Source organism: Drosophila erecta, unplaced genomic scaffold, assembly GCF_003286155.1.
Source record: "Drosophila erecta strain 14021-0224.00,06,07 unplaced genomic scaffold, DereRS2 tig00000000-arrow-pilon, whole genome shotgun sequence".
NCBI classification, from domain to species: domain Eukaryota; kingdom Metazoa; phylum Arthropoda; class Insecta; order Diptera; family Drosophilidae; genus Drosophila; species Drosophila erecta.
Genome location: NW_020825194.1, coordinates 20,651,931 through 20,667,309, shown reverse-complemented (window position 1 = coordinate 20,667,309; position 15,379 = coordinate 20,651,931). Strand labels below are relative to the sequence as shown.

General features: G+C 42.2%; 2 protein-coding genes across 4 annotated transcripts in view; one reads left to right on the top strand and one right to left on the bottom strand.

The window, feature by feature from the left end:
* Window positions 1-6,450: 6,450 nt before the first annotated feature.
* LOC6552006 (regulating synaptic membrane exocytosis protein 2) overlaps window positions 6,451-15,379 on the top strand; it is a 44,239-nt gene continuing 35,310 nt past the window's right edge. For all 3 annotated transcript variants that reach the window (XM_001979669.3, XM_026976017.1, XM_026976016.1), the window contains exons 1-4: window positions 6,451-6,951; window positions 7,924-8,132; window positions 13,506-14,502; window positions 14,888-15,092. In XM_001979669.3, the coding sequence (XP_001979705.3) occupies window positions 14,393-14,502; window positions 14,888-15,092 (315 nt within the window). In that variant the 5' untranslated portion in view covers window positions 6,451-6,951; window positions 7,924-8,132; window positions 13,506-14,392. The remainder of the gene's footprint in view (window positions 6,952-7,923; window positions 8,133-13,505; window positions 14,503-14,887; window positions 15,093-15,379) is intronic.
* LOC26526130 lies at window positions 11,054-11,286 on the bottom strand. The gene is made up of 2 exons (XM_026976031.1): window positions 11,282-11,286; window positions 11,054-11,210 (listed from the first exon to the last, which is right to left on the bottom strand). The coding sequence occupies exons 1-2, from the start codon at window positions 11,284-11,286 to the stop codon at window positions 11,054-11,056; spliced, it is 162 nt and encodes a 53-aa protein (XP_026831832.1).

The following is a 15,379-nucleotide window of genomic DNA, read 5'->3' as shown; positions in this document are numbered from 1 at the left end:
CGCAACGGAAGTAAAGTAACTTTAAATGGAGTATTTTCATTTGGATCTACATAAAAAGCTTGCACATTTGGGTCATTAAATTTGAGGAGAAAACTAGGTAGAAGAAGGAAACTAAAAGCATTACAGAACTTGGAAACTTACGAATAAAGTATATCCATATTATTGCACATTTCTATATCTATCTATATCTATATTTTTATTTAATTTGTGCTAGGAGACAAAGGGAACATCCTAATGTGAACTTTAAGCCAAATGAATAGAGGCTCAGGGTTGTACCCCCTTTAACTAACAGGTCCTTTCACATAATGCCACTTTAAAGAGCGTATTTATTACATAGTTGACTGAGGATGAGCTCAGTGTAATTATGATATCCAAGGCAACTTGGAGAGTGTCCTTTCATGTTCCTAAAGCTACTTTGTTGCCGCTGCCGTTCAGTTCACCATTTCCCGAAGCTCATTTTTGCACTCATTAGGGGCTGGAGCCGAAAGGGGGCGGTCAGAACTGGCCAGTGGAGAAGGCCAGGCCAAGGAAATGGCGAAAAGTGAGTGCGGTGAAAATGGGAAAGTGCGCGCGAAAAGGCGAAAAGTCAGCAGATGCTACTGCCTGATGGCTGGCTGGCTGATGGAGAGCTCTGGATGCCGGGGAGATGAATTTTTGATGCCCCAAAGTGAGCCAGCTGCAGCGAGAGGGGCCTTAAAGTGGCCACAGCTCTAATGGCCAAAAGGTGAGCCAACAGAAACTCCGGCTCCGGCCAGCTGTAGAATTTTTTAATCGCTGCGTTATTCCGCCGTGGGGTGCAGTTCCTGCAAGGCCAAAACAAACCGTTGCCAGCCGCGATAATTGAAAATTAAATTTAATTTTATGGCCAAAGTTAAACATTTGCTCAGTCGCTGAGAAATAACACGCATACGCACTGTATTCCCTTGCTCACGGCTTCGTCATCGTAGGTGTCCTGCTGCCTGTGCGCCGTGTCCTTAGTCCCTTTTGCAGCGTGTGAACCGGCACAATTGTTGCGGATTTTCGCAAGCGATAATCATAAAAATGAAAATTTTAATAGCGCGCGTGGAGACGCAGGCGAAAATACCCCGTTTTCCCGCTTTTCCACCGCCTCTTGCGCGAGTGTCGGTTGATTTTTCTAGCTGTTTACCCACACACGCACACACATGACCGGCTATTGATTTTGTCCCGTGTGGTGGTGCTTTTGGATGTTTGTGGCATGCTCCCAGGCGCTGCAGCAACAAATTTCACTTCGACAGGCTCATTATGGTTTAGCGGAACACGAATCCCCTCCAGAGCCATTGGCGCATAAAATGTTGGGGTCCCGACCGGTTTTATTTTAGGCTGTTTTATGAATTACCTAAGCTCACACGCTTTAAGCAAAAAGTTTATGATTGCTATCGAGGTAGCGGGTAGATGTGTGGAAACACATCTGGGGCTCGCCAAAACCACAAAAGCATTCTCGGATTTGATTTTCTAATTAAGAGCCCCTTTGACGCAAGACAGAATGTGGCATTTCCCTCAGAAGAGAACCATTTTTAGTTAATGGTTTCGTCATTGTGTACACTTACCTATTAAGAACTTTAGGTATTTCGATCCGTCGTCTGGAATTCAATGAAGTCTTCTCGGCATTTGCAATTGGTCCGCTTGATAAAGTAATTATTATTTTCGCGTAGCATTCATTAACACGCAGTCTGTATAATTGATAAGTTCGCTAGTCGTTCTAGTTTGAGACTTTTGCTGAGGTTTCCTCAATGATATGTGACAATATTGTTGCTTATATCTTTTTGTTGTTATATTTAAGACATCTAATGTAAAACTTCTAACAAAAATGACTGTTCTTTGGATTTTGTTAAGTTAACTAGATCTTAGATAATTGTAAATTTAATATTTATATTTACTCTTTGCAAGAGCTTTGATATGTATGCGATAATTTGCACAACTTTCCTTAGTTCCTAGTTCATTTGCTTTGTTTTTATTTTGTTGATAAGATAAAAAAGCTTGATTAGAGATTCAGCAAGCTTTTTGGGCGTTTTACATGATATGTTTACGTTTCCATTCGTAGATTTCCTTAATGTTTTGAATTACATTTCTCTTTAATGCGCTAATTAGATATACTTTTCAAAGTCGCCTTTTGGCATTAAACGATTTTACATGATATGTATGGTTATCGCATGGGTTTTATTTTTTTATTCAATAAAATATCATTTGGTTTTTAGGTAATTTCCGAAATTATTTCGCTGCTTGTTGTATATTTAGTTATTTAATATTTTCTATAGACTATAGAATGATATGTGTTGATATGAGTCCTTCTTTTTAAGTTACATTTCCTACATATATGTATTTGTTATGCGTTTCTCATTTCCTCAGCATTCTCTGTGGAACCCAATTTTTGTTTATAAATTTTCCATCCACTGCGAATGTCTTCCACAAAATTGCGATGTTGTCTCTTCCTTTCCGGCTCAGCTCTCTTCTGCAGTATGGGCTGCTTTCTCTTACGCCTCGAGCCCCCTTTCTCCAACTCCGCGACCTCCTCCGCGCTTTCGTCCTCTCGCTCTCTTTGCCCACGCTCCTTCTGCACCCCCTTCTCTTTGCTTTCACAGGCGGCAACGGCAGCGGCAGTTTCTCTATGTATTCGTTTTTTTCTGCCGTTGTATTTCAGTAACTTTTTCCGATTCCGCTTTGGGCCCGCATTCGCTTTCACCGAAAAAAACCGTAGGCGCACAAACAACAACAACTCAGGCTGGAAATTATTTATTCAAGTCAATTAAGTTTTCATGCCCGGGAATTTGGCGATTTTCGTAATTATCTCTGGCGCAGATTTGGTCAATCCGTGTATCCCGGAAGATATATATATATAGATATATCTCCTTGCCGCTGCCGTTGGGCGCCCACACCCGTAAATATAGCAAAGCAATGGAAATTATACAATCACTGGCTGCGAATTCGAAGCAATCAACTTTTGGTGGCACTCGCGTTTCGAAGAATTTCTCGATTTGGCTTCGCAAGAAGTTGGCTGCGCCCTGCGGTATGCAGCGCTTTATTTATTGCACAATTCGGATATTTGTCTCAATTGGCTATATTTTTCGGGGGTTTCACTGTATATATCGCTGGCCTCTGTGTTCGCTGCGTGTGACTGAGTCGGAGTGTTTTCGTTTACTCAGGAGCCAGCGCAGGATGCGTGCGATGCCAGGCCATGAATTTTTCATCATCGGGCATCCGTATTAGAGATTTTCGCCCCATCTCGTTGAGATTGCTGCGCGCAGATCCGAAAAGCATCCAAGAGAGCATAGGCAAGAGCAAACAGAAGTCCTGTGAGAGCGCCCACACACAGTGCTGTTAAGTGCTGGTTGTGGGTGGTGCATCTCCATAAAATTAAACCCCCGCCTTAAATGAAATTCTCAATTTTACCCGGCCCTTGCATTTCTTTCAAGCCCCATCATAATCTCATTCAGGTATTTTTCCTGAAATTTTTCCTTGCTTTTTCGGGGGTTGTTTGGCTGTCTTCTATTTGGGGGGTCCGTGTAATTTGGCAAGGGGCGGCTTTTTGGGGGTGGTTTTATCTTTATCTGTTTGTTTTTCGCTCTCTTGTCGCACATATAGCTTTCATATGGTCTGCCTTAAAAGACTTGTCACTTTGACATATCTCGCAAGAGAGAGAAGCAAAGGAAGTGTATTAATTCTGCGCAGGTTTTTAGAAAATAAGAAAGGCGCACCTTTAGAATGGTAGCGAAATCGGCTAAATTCTTGGATATTTCCGGTTGTTTACTTGGCTAATATAGCCAAGTTTCGAATTCGCCGCACAAGCGAGTTGCTAGAACGTGCCGGCAGGTGTCGCTTTTGATGTAGATGTAGATGTTTTAAAAACATGTACTATTTACCTTTAACATAAATAATTAAAAAATATTTTATTTTCTATTGAAAGAAAATTTGTTTTCTAATTTTGATTTAACCAATGAAAATTTTTCTGAAAAAAATTTCCATGACAAATGTAGTAGTAGTTATTTAAGACGTTGGAAACAAAATATGATTTTATTTATGATCTAGGACAATCTGTTGACTTTATTATGATAGCCAACTGCCAACGTATGTACATTTTGATCTCACATGACTTAAGAATTTATAAATTTCACAATTTATAAATTATTATAAAACTGATGATAATATATGATACTCAACTTGAATTGGAGCTTGTACTCATCCAAAACCAGGCACTCTTTGATTTCCTATGCAAATAGACCTAATTTTTCGTAGCTTCCACCAAGACAACAAAAGTAACAAAATCAGCCATAACGATTGTTTGACAAACAATAACAGCAAAATCAAAATACATCAGGTTTATATGTGTACTCTTATATAAACAGGCTGATTACGCAGTTGAGCTTGTAAACAATAAATTAAATTAGACCATAATCCGTTTGCGGGCTTACACTTGTAGTTGACGTTTTTTTACTGGCTTGCAAGTTGAAATCAACTGAAGATATCTCTTACCAATTGTAAAGTATCTCTACCTGGTAATTATCATGAAACACAGAATTTGCTGGCCAAGTTAAAACCCCCAAGAAAGTCAAAAACTTCCTATAGAAAACCCTTTTTGCAATCTTCTCTTTAATTGCGCATTTCGCCTTTTCTTGGATGACATCTGTTGGCCTTCCTGCCCTTCGTCCTAGCCCAAGTATGTTTTCTTCCTTTTTTTTGGTTAAAATGAAAATCAATAAAAAGCTCAATGACGTCAGCCGCCCAGACACACACAAACGCACACACACGCACACTTACAAAGTAAGCGGCACCATCGGAAAATGCTGGCGGCCAAATACAGCTCCTGGCTCTCCCAGACTCCGCCTGCCACTCCCCCCGCCCACGCAGCGTTCTCTCATCTCCGCCGGAAATCCAATCGCTCCCCTTCGTGTGCCAGTGTGTGCATGTGTGCGTGTACCGGCGGTTGTGCGAGTGTGCGGGTGTGCGAGTGTTGTGAGCCGAAGACACTGCACGTGAGCAGGCTTTCAGCAATGGAATAAGAGTTTCGACGGCCAGAAACGCGTTTATCTTTCTGTTTTCTGCTGTCATACCCTGAGAAAAATTTGTAGTTGAATGACGCCAAACTAGGCTATGATTCCATTACTTGAATGATGTCTAATTGAAACGTTTTTGTTAACTGATGAATAACTCAAATGTTTTTGTATGTTTTATATTCACTTATTCTTTGATACATATCAGCATAATACAAAATCCATTGTTATATTGGGCTTTAATAGTTAAAAGGCAATTTTTTCGATCTATTTGTCTATGTTTGTCTAATGATATATTTTTCTATCAATATTATTCCTAATACTTAGTAAATCGTTTCGTTTAAATTTGCTGATACTGCAGGCGAGTATGATTATTGTGTATTTATTATTGTGTAGCTCCGCCAAAGGAAACCAATTATATGGATATGCACTGGGGCTAAAATTGGCCGAGAGCTTGAACGGAAGGCTGGCCCGGAGTGGCTGTGACAATTTACGCCAAATCTCATGATGGCTGGGATAAGCGGGCAGATAAAAGCGATAGCAGCGACGACAACTCAAGCCAATTGCGAATATGCAACAGAAGTGTACAAATTTTATGGGCTTTGTGTGTTGGATATTTTTGACAAGCACGTGACGTGTTAAGGTCAGAAGTTGGGCATCCAAAAATACATTTGCCTCAAATGGATTTAAAGGGAATATTTAGCCAATTGCTGAAGACATTGAATAAACAAATACCAAGAAGAATATAATTCATTTGTGGTATATGAATTATAACTATACCGTTGTGGAAATAAATTTAATGTTCACTTGTTCAAGTATATTGCATTTTTAAGCTCGAGTAAGCTGCCAAATTTATTCAATAACTTTCAGTGAAAAGGCGTATCTTCCCTGCCCCCCGAAGTATGCAATAAAGAGCGATTCGTTCCAATCGCCGCTGCTACTGCAAGACCATCCCCAAATGCAATGAAAAACTGTGTTTTTATTTTGGTAACAGCAAGAGGGGAGGACATGAACAGGACACATTTCCATAAGCACACACGCCCCCAGGATGAGGAGTTGAATTTTATGAATATGCAACACGATGTTGTTGCTTAATGTTTGCGCAAAACAACTATATGAGCATGTAATGCCCAAAGGGGCGGGTATTGGGTGGGTGGGGAAAGTTGGAGTCACACACACACACACACTAACATTTATTAGAGCAGTTAGTTTGTAGTAGGTGTTAAAATTGCACATGAAATATGAAAAGCCACTCATAACACTGAGAGAAACATGTGCTCCCCCTTGCCTGGTTAACAACTCCCTGGTCAATTCACCACGCGAACGTGAGAGAGAGAGTGAGGGAGAGAGAGAGAGAGGAGAAGAGAAACCGAGTGATATGGGGATAGCGAGAGAGAAATTCCTGAACTGCTGACGACAATCGAAGCGAATTCCTGATGTAGGTGGGCCATATCGTGGGCCATATCGTGGGCTATATAGCTTTTCCAGCTCCAGCTGCGGGTCCAGTTTTCAGTCGTTGTCGTGCCGTCGTGATGTCGTTGCCGTCGTCGCATCCGTCGTCGTTGTCGTTGTCGTTGTTGTTGTCGCCGCACTCCATCTAGTTGTTGTTGGTGCAGCAGGCAGCACAGCAACAGCAACAAAATCACACACCAGCAGAGAGCAGCAACATCAGGCTTTGAGCGCCAGCAAACAACAATTAACCAAGCGAAAAGCCAGCAACAAACAAATAAAATGAGTTCGCTAAACGGAAAATTCATTTGCGCATATGGAATGCTGCACACATAGATATATATAGCCCTGCATACAAGCATATATATAGATATATACGTATATGTTATACACACACAAATCTACATAAAATCTAAGTGCAAACCAATTGTGATTTAAGCTAATGACCACAACCACAAAACAGCTCCAACAACCTACAAGAAAGTGTATAAAAAATGTAAGAAAATTCTGCAATTTCCACTGGTTTCCCTGACTAAATTTGATTCGTTCATTTTTTCCTGCTTTTTTCCGCCGTTCGTGAGCTGCTTGCTTTTTTCTGTACACACAACGCCACGCAATCCCACCCAAAACTCTCCTCTCTCCGCTCTCTTCTCTCCTCGACTTCTTGCCTCTGCGCTCCTTTGTTGTGTTGGCCGTGATCCTTTTGGCCAGGATTCGGTGCGGATGAACGCATTAAATATGCAGAAAAATTAAGCCATACTCTCACACACACAAGGAGCCCTGTAGCTGTTAACGGTTGTCCCTTATCCTTGAGCTCAAGTTTTAAAATTATATTTTCAAATGGGGCTTTGGCAGCTCATAAATTTTATACAATTTCATATGGAAAAAAATTACTATTAATGCGGGTGAAAAGTCAAAGGAGAGCGACAGTTAACGAGAGAGAAAGTTCACCACACACAATCAAACAAGGAATTGAGGAATGTTAGCCAAAACAATTATTACGAAAAACATACAAATAAATAAAGGTCCATTCAATTTGAAATGAAATTCAATTTCGAAATCAAAATCCACAGCGCAGTAAATGTTTTTTCATGTACAACAGTGCGTATGATTAACTTGGCTAACCCGTGTTGGCCTTTGGCCTCCGTTCGGTGTGTGGAAACCCAGTATTGGCACAAAAACATCCCAGTATTTCCTGCCAGCTGCAGTGTGCTCTCTCAGTCGCTCGCTCGCGCGCTCTCGCTCTTTTATTTCCCCATGTGTGTGACTATGTGCGTGTGTGAGTGTTACAACAATAGAGGCAGCATGCAACATAATTACAACTCAGCTTCAACTTTACACTTAGACGACAAGCGGAGCTCGCTAGAGAAACAACAAATGCCGAGCGCCGCCTAAGTGTTTGTTATAAATAAATAAGGAATACACATAAATGATTAAAAGCCCTAACCAACGTCTTTCTACCAAACAGTTTTCAAGTTTTTTAAGTATATGAAATTCAGCCCAAGCCTTGTAAATAGCCAACAAAATAACTAAAGAACAAGAACTCTTTTCTTATTAAAACATAAACCAACCGCAAATAAAAACACACAAATTAACTCAACTAAGGAAAGCCACAAACAACAAACAACGAACGAATAGACAACGCCGTTTGCCCAGCAACCTGATACAGAAATGCATGTAAGTTGAACCAAAAAAGTGTATTTGGAGTAGTACCAATACTAGTCCCTATGTACTGCAAAGTCAACGAATCAAGAGGCAACAACATCAACAGTTGCCCCAGACAATGACGAACAATGGCCGAGAAATTGCCACAGCATATAAAGCAAATTTAGCCCCTGTTCTCTCTGTTGTGTGCAGTTTTCTGCTCTTTTGTGGCTGTTACTGCTCTGTTTACTGGGCAATAATGAATAGTAAATGTGGGTGGTGGGTGGTCCTTCGATGGGCGTTAAATTTAATTAAAAGGTAAACTAGTAGCACAGTAGCAGACAGCAACAGGCAGTCAGTTGGAATCGATTTTCCTTTTCGCTCGACTCGCTTGGCAAATGGCGAACGTCACTAGGCAACAACAACGAATCGCAGGAATGGGATCGGATCGGATGAAGTGGAATGGGATGTGGCTATGGATATGGATGGGTATTTTGCCCCACAGACAAATGATGGTAATGACGACACTAGAGCACTAATACACTCGCCAAAATGGACGTCATAAATGTTTGACAATGCACACGGGGCGTATGAGTAATGGCAGTGCGCCCACAATTGGCAAAGGGCTTTGTTGTTTGGAAACAAGTGGGCGCGGATGTGTGGGCGTTCCGTTGGCTGGTTGGACATCGCTGAAACAACTATCTATTGACACTGTATCCCCCACTATTTTCCCTTTATGTCTCCAACATTTTGTGGGGGTCAATGGGTGCATGAAATTGCTTTTTATGCTTCGCTGTCGTTGCTCGCCCTTTTGCCACTTTTTCCTCTTGGCCCCCCCCCTTGAACATATTCAATGCGCCCTGTTGTTATACCCTATATTCCCCCCTTGGCAGGTTTTGTCGCTCGCATTTGTTCGCCGTTAATTGCATGGAAATTGTGCGCGCAAATGAAAAAGTTGAACAGGCCAAACGACAAAGTGGCATTGTTCCAGCTCTCCCTTTTCCGGGAAAGCCCACAGATATCCTTTTCGGCCCAGTCAATGACTTGTGCTCGCTGGCCGGCACTGCAACTATGAATGAATAAGTGCAATTATGGGCTCTGGGCCCACGAATCAAACGAAAGGCGGCTAGCCTCGACTGTAAAATGGTCATTAGTCAGCAGGCTGGTGGGGAAAAACCCCTAAGACGTTCCATTTGGCAGGCCGCCGCAAAAAGTCACCAAGTCATTGCCTCGTTTATAGTTTTTGGCTGCAGCAACAACAAGCGTGGCAGCTTGGCCACGTTTTCTTTTGTGGCTCTATTGGAGTGCATAAGTGTGCGTGTTTATTTGCTTGTGTCCTGCAAGTACTGCGAAAGTACAGTGCATTGCACCCGTTGGCTCCAAATGGCTGACGCCATGAAAATTCGCTTGCCAATTCAGCTATCTGCATAAATTTCGAGCGATCTCCATGGGCGGCGTGACGTCACGGAGACTGAAATATATATATTGCTCGATAAGGAAACCCCCCGTTGACAGGTGATGTCAGTTGATAAATGACCCAGTTTACAAACGAGCAACCAGTTGAAGCTTCGCCCTTTCAGTTGGTCAACTAAATGCAAAACTACAGAACGTGTCGCACTCTTAAATTAGACTGAAATTGAAGGAGAGGGAATTGTTTTTCCGGGAATTAGGTAGCACGAATACGCTTATGGGTTCTTAAGGAAACGAGTATTTAGCATTTCCTAGCTTTACTTTTATGTTGACAACTATTCTATGCAGGTAAATATATTGTTCATTATGGTTTCTGGCCTTCTTTTACATATACCAATTCTGTATCAGTTTAAGCCGAAATAAAGTGGACTTTTTGGCTTACCGTACACTGTCATTATAAGTTATTAATACCCAATTTGAATAACATATATGCAGCAGAAGTAGCTTTAGCTTTCTGACTTAAAAATAGTATCTGCCTGTGATGCTTAAATAAAAAGATGCCGTAGCTGCATATTTAATTTATTGCTCTTTCGATTGTGGTGAGCCATTTAGCATTTTGACCTTTGCTTGATGGCTTTCTTGTGTTGCTGTGCACTTTAACTGCTCCGTGCTCGTTTTCAAGCTTTTCCAATGTATTTCCGATGAGGTTTCCCTTCTGCTGGGCGCATTGTTGTGGCCGCTTTTGTTGCTGATTGCGATGGCTAATTGAAAGTGTCAATTATCAGCCGGGCAGGAGCGGCAGGCCCAGAAGACCAGAAGAGGCAGAGCCATCAGCAGCAGTAGAAATAGCAGCTGCATTTGCTGGCAGTGAACTTTCACATTTGTGCCCCTAAACGCCCATGTGTTGGTGAGCCATAACCAGCCATAACCAGCCGTAGCCTGTTCTGTGGGCCGCGGGGCGTATGCGTAATGTGAAATAACCTTGGCCAGTGGACAAGGAATGCAGAATGTGCCCCCGCGCACCCGCTCCGCTGGATTTTTCATTATTATTATAATTCATCCTTGTGCCTGATAAGTTTTCCCTCTGCCCTGCTTTGGGGTTTTCCATTGCTGCGCTTTTTTGCTGCCTTAATAACTGCCATTATTGTTGCTGCTGTTGTTGTTGTTCCTAAGTTCGCGCGGTCAGCGCATGAAATTTTCTATCTACTGCGAAGCAGGTGGCTGGGAAATTCATAGCGGGAAATTCCTGGGAAATTCACTCACCGCTCAGCAGTTAAACCCTCAAAAGCGCGCGCATTAAGTCGAAGTTCGTGGTGAAATGTTAACCGCTCTCTCTCTCCCTGCCACTCATTTTCTCAATTTCTCTCCTGAGAGAGAGCTCAGTTAATACGCTGATTTTAGTGTTTTCCTCGCTTTATTTTGAGAGTGAGGCCCAAAGGGAAACTGTTAACAGGCCGTGCAATATCTGGCATTTTATCAATTGATTGAAGAGCCGCAAGATTGATTTCCGGTATTAAATTTGCTCCCTGCCAGGTGCCAGGTCGTTAGAGGTCCAAAGTTCCCAGCTCCCTGGATGTCCTGCTCCTTGGTCGCCCATAAAGCAGCCACTTTATCCCCACAATCCCCACCACCACCCAACACCCAACGAAACCATCAATTTTGCATGGCACGATGGCGCTGTTGTTGCAGGCCGTACTGCATCTGCTGCATTATCAATTCATGAGCTGCCGCTGAAACACAAGACGCCGTATACCATGCACCATACACCATACACCATACGTACCAGAGGTCCTCGGGCGAGGACCTCTGTGGATGGCAGCATAAAGCAGGCCCATAAACACCATGGAAGCTGGATTTTATCTCGCTTGAACTACATAAGTTATAGGCCAAGAGGGGGTTGCGCTGCACAGGCAGAAAAGCAGGGGGTAAAGTCTTGTATTGTGTTAAAAATGTATGTTGCTATAAACCTTATTCTTAACAGGCTTAAAATTAAAGGGAAGTGAATGTAAGTAAGGATATTTTAAAGATAGACATCATGGTAGTGAATGCGATGTGATCAAGCTAGCAAAATGTTGTATTTCATTGAAACTTTAACACTATGAAACTAAGCAGCTAAATAAGCAGCTAAATTGTTTATTGGAATTAAACAAAAAGAGTCGGTTTTTTCTCGCCCTGTAAATATGCGAATTCGTGCCCCTAAGGATGCGCCATAAAGCAGCAAGAAATACACATGCGAGAAATCAATCGCATTTTTCATGTAGTTGATGATTTGACATGGATTTTAATGTTACGCCAACAAAATTTTATGGAAAGCGGGTGGGAAAAGTTGACAAAGTCTCGTGAAGTTTTATTACTTTGCGAGTGGGAAATTGTTTCCAGTGAAGGCTGGGGTCATAACCAATGGCCACTTAAGCCGAACATCGCTGACCTGCTGCCTCTGCTGCAATATTCATGCAATCAAAGCTCCTGCTGCAAAATGCTGCCCAAGTTGGTCCTCGCCTTATCCTGGTTGCTGCTTTCAAATGGGATTAGAGTTCGATATCCCGGCAAATCGCCTGTTTGGGCTCACTTTATTTTGCGCAGGCTGCTTGACGGCTTTTAATTACGAAGGCTTGCATTGCTTCCTGGCCCATTGAATGCTAATTTCGAACGCCTTTCAGGCGGAGGAAATGAGGCACATGAAAGCATCTTTTGCTCCCCTGCTAGTGAAGTGTCTGCTTCCGGTTGCACTCTGCACTCTTCCAGCGGGCTTGTCTGTATAAATAGCCGACTCCGCCCCTGCCCCTTACTCCTTACCCCTTCCCCCTGACACCCGTCTCCCATTTTGCGTGAGTGCCAGCGAGGGCACTGAAAAAATAAAAGGAATAACTTTCAATAGTCGTCAATATATATCTGTGAAAAATCCGATAAATCAAATACAAATTGGTGGTAATAATACCTGAAATAATACTAATAATAATAATAATACTCGAAATAATTTTAAATGATTTTGGTAAAATATATAATTATTTATTAAGTAATTTATTAGACACTTTAGATTTCTAAGAAGGTGAACATATGAAATTGAATGTTGTTATTAAAAGGCTTACAAATAATAGTACATTTCTAGTCAATCACAGTATGAGTAACCACAAAAATGGTATTCAAAATGGTTGATTTATTTTTGTAAAGGTTTTGACATCAACCGTAATGAAAATAGGTTTCTGGAATACATCTTTATACCACATCGTTTGATCCAGCCAATGCCATTAAAATACTGCAAAATTAACGTGTAAATTAAAATATGTCAGTTTTTTCTCCCAGCGCATTTGTGCATGGCCTCATATATATTTTCGCATTTTGTACGTGCGTCACGGTGTCAACCGCAGCGCCCCGTCGCCCCTCCTTACGTCCTGGTGCAGCCGCATCCTTCTCGGCCCCTTCATTTACCCAAAGGACCTGACGGGTTTTGCGGCTGGTTGTTTGCCCTGGCACGTTGATGGCCATAAATACAGTTACATATGTTTGCATTGCGGCCAGATACTGACCGACCCGGCATCTCGTTTGGACCCCTTTTGCCACCTCCTGGCCCAGTGGCACCCACTTCTGCCTGCTCATCTCGTTAAAATTCTCATTTCCTACTCGCTGACTTTGTTTGTATTTTAAATTTCGTATTGCATTTAGTTTACGAGATTTAATTAAATGTTTCACTCGCAACGAAAGAGTTTTGCATTTATTCCCGGCCAAATAAATCGGTTGAAATATGTGGCCTGTTTTTATTGCTTCAGCTTAAAACGATTTCAAGAGATAGTATTGAACGCAATACAGAGATGGAACTTAAATATAGTATTCATATTTCGATTACTTATCAAAGCATTGAAACGAAAACCTAAAAAGCAATGCGTTCGGGATGATTGCATTGCTCTTAAAAGTTATGCTATATTTATCCTTTAAGAAATCTTTAATGGAGCTAAAACCAAATTCCATTTTCATTTATTTTACTTTTTCTCCTTGCAGTGCTAAACAGCTGGGGGCACTAACTCCCTTTCAACCGAGTGGCCTGCAATTCGAAACGATCTCAACGCAAAAATGGCACTGCAACGCACTGGGCAGCAGCATCAAAGGACGCAACTAACTCGACACGGGCTGCAGCAACAACAACAGCAATTAGAAACAACAACAAAGGCCCGGCAACGATACAGAGCGGTGGGAAAATGAAACAAAAACCAGAAACGGGTTTTCCACTCAAATTTGCATTCAGCCAAAGAAATACAAAGCTCTAAGCAAGGAGGAAGGTGCCGACACAAGCAAACAAACATACAAACTGAGCACAATAAGAAAATCGCCAGTGAAAAGGGGTCAGACGGCACACGCACACACGCACACAAACACACACAAGAGACTCAGAAAAAAACCAACACACGAGCAGACCGCAACACAAATACAAGCATACGGAGCGCATAAAGCACACAACACATTCAACACAGACACACGGACACAGAAGGACGCAGTGTGCATTGTGAACAGTTTTCAACGAATTTCCAAAAGTCTACAAAATAAAATAGCTAACAGCGTTCATTACGAATAACAAAAGGAAACCATAAAATTTGAAATTTGCTCTGTGATTTTCTATCGGAAATGGTTTAGTAATCCAAATAATAATAATAATAATATTTAATATCAACGTATGCATAAATACTGCGAAACTGCATTCCCAGCAACCGAACCCGAGAAAAGTTTATCAAATCCCCAAGAAAAGCTTTAAATTCAATCGAAACGTAAATCAACATTTCTATGAATAATACCAAGCAAAGTTTATTACACTGCGACTAATCAGTCCAGCCAACGCTACTCGAAAAACGAACTCCGACCACAACCACAACCACAATTCCACCAAAGGAGCCATGGACGAAATGCCCGACCTGTCGCACCTCACGCCCCACGAGCGGATGCAGATCGAGAATGTCCTTATGCGGCAGAAGCAGGAGGAGGAGAAGCAGAACGAGATCATGCGGTGAGTTCAGGCATGAGATACATTCCCGCTTTCCATCTTTCGAGATGCATTTCGTATGGGTATTTTGATTTACTTCATAATGTGCGGAAATAACCACACTGTATCCGTTCCCTGTCTCAGTTTAACAAATGTTACACTTCGCATCATCATGATAACCGTAGGACTGTATTAGAATGAATGGAGATTTTGTAAAGGGTTTCATTACAGCATGCAACGCCCAATCTTGTTGATATGTGTATTACTATATCCCATTGCGAACGAATGTTGATGAACTAGTACTTTTAAAGCGTTCTGTAACTTTTTAAATTTGTTTAAAGCGCTACAAGCTATTAACTATAAGTTCCCCTCGCCTGAATATCTTTCTAATACCAATTCATCCTTGCAGGCGCAAGCAGGACGAGGTGGTGACGCTGGAAATGCAAATCAGGCAGCGATCCGAGCAGCAGAAGAAGGCCGGCGTCGAGCTAGATGCCACCTGTCACATATGCCTTAAGACCAAGTTCGCCGACGGAGTGGGCCACATCTGCCACTACTGCAACATACGCTGTTGCGCCAGGTGCGGCGGCAAGGTGACGCTCCGCAGCAACAAGGTGAGTCCGCAATCCCATGCCAAGCGGCTGACAGCTCCTTTTGGATTCACTGACTCAGGGTTCTGCCATTGGGTTTACCCACTCGTTGAAACGCGCGAGACAGCGGATAAATGTTTTTTTTGTCGTGTAAGGGTGTCGGACTTATTTTCCGCCCATTGACAAATAGGACAACGCTGGTGCCAATAATACTGGCGACCCGGCAGCCGCTTGGCTAAGCAGCCATCACTCATACGCCCCATTGCCACATCGACATTGAATGGGATTGAATGGCAGCGCCATAGGCCACC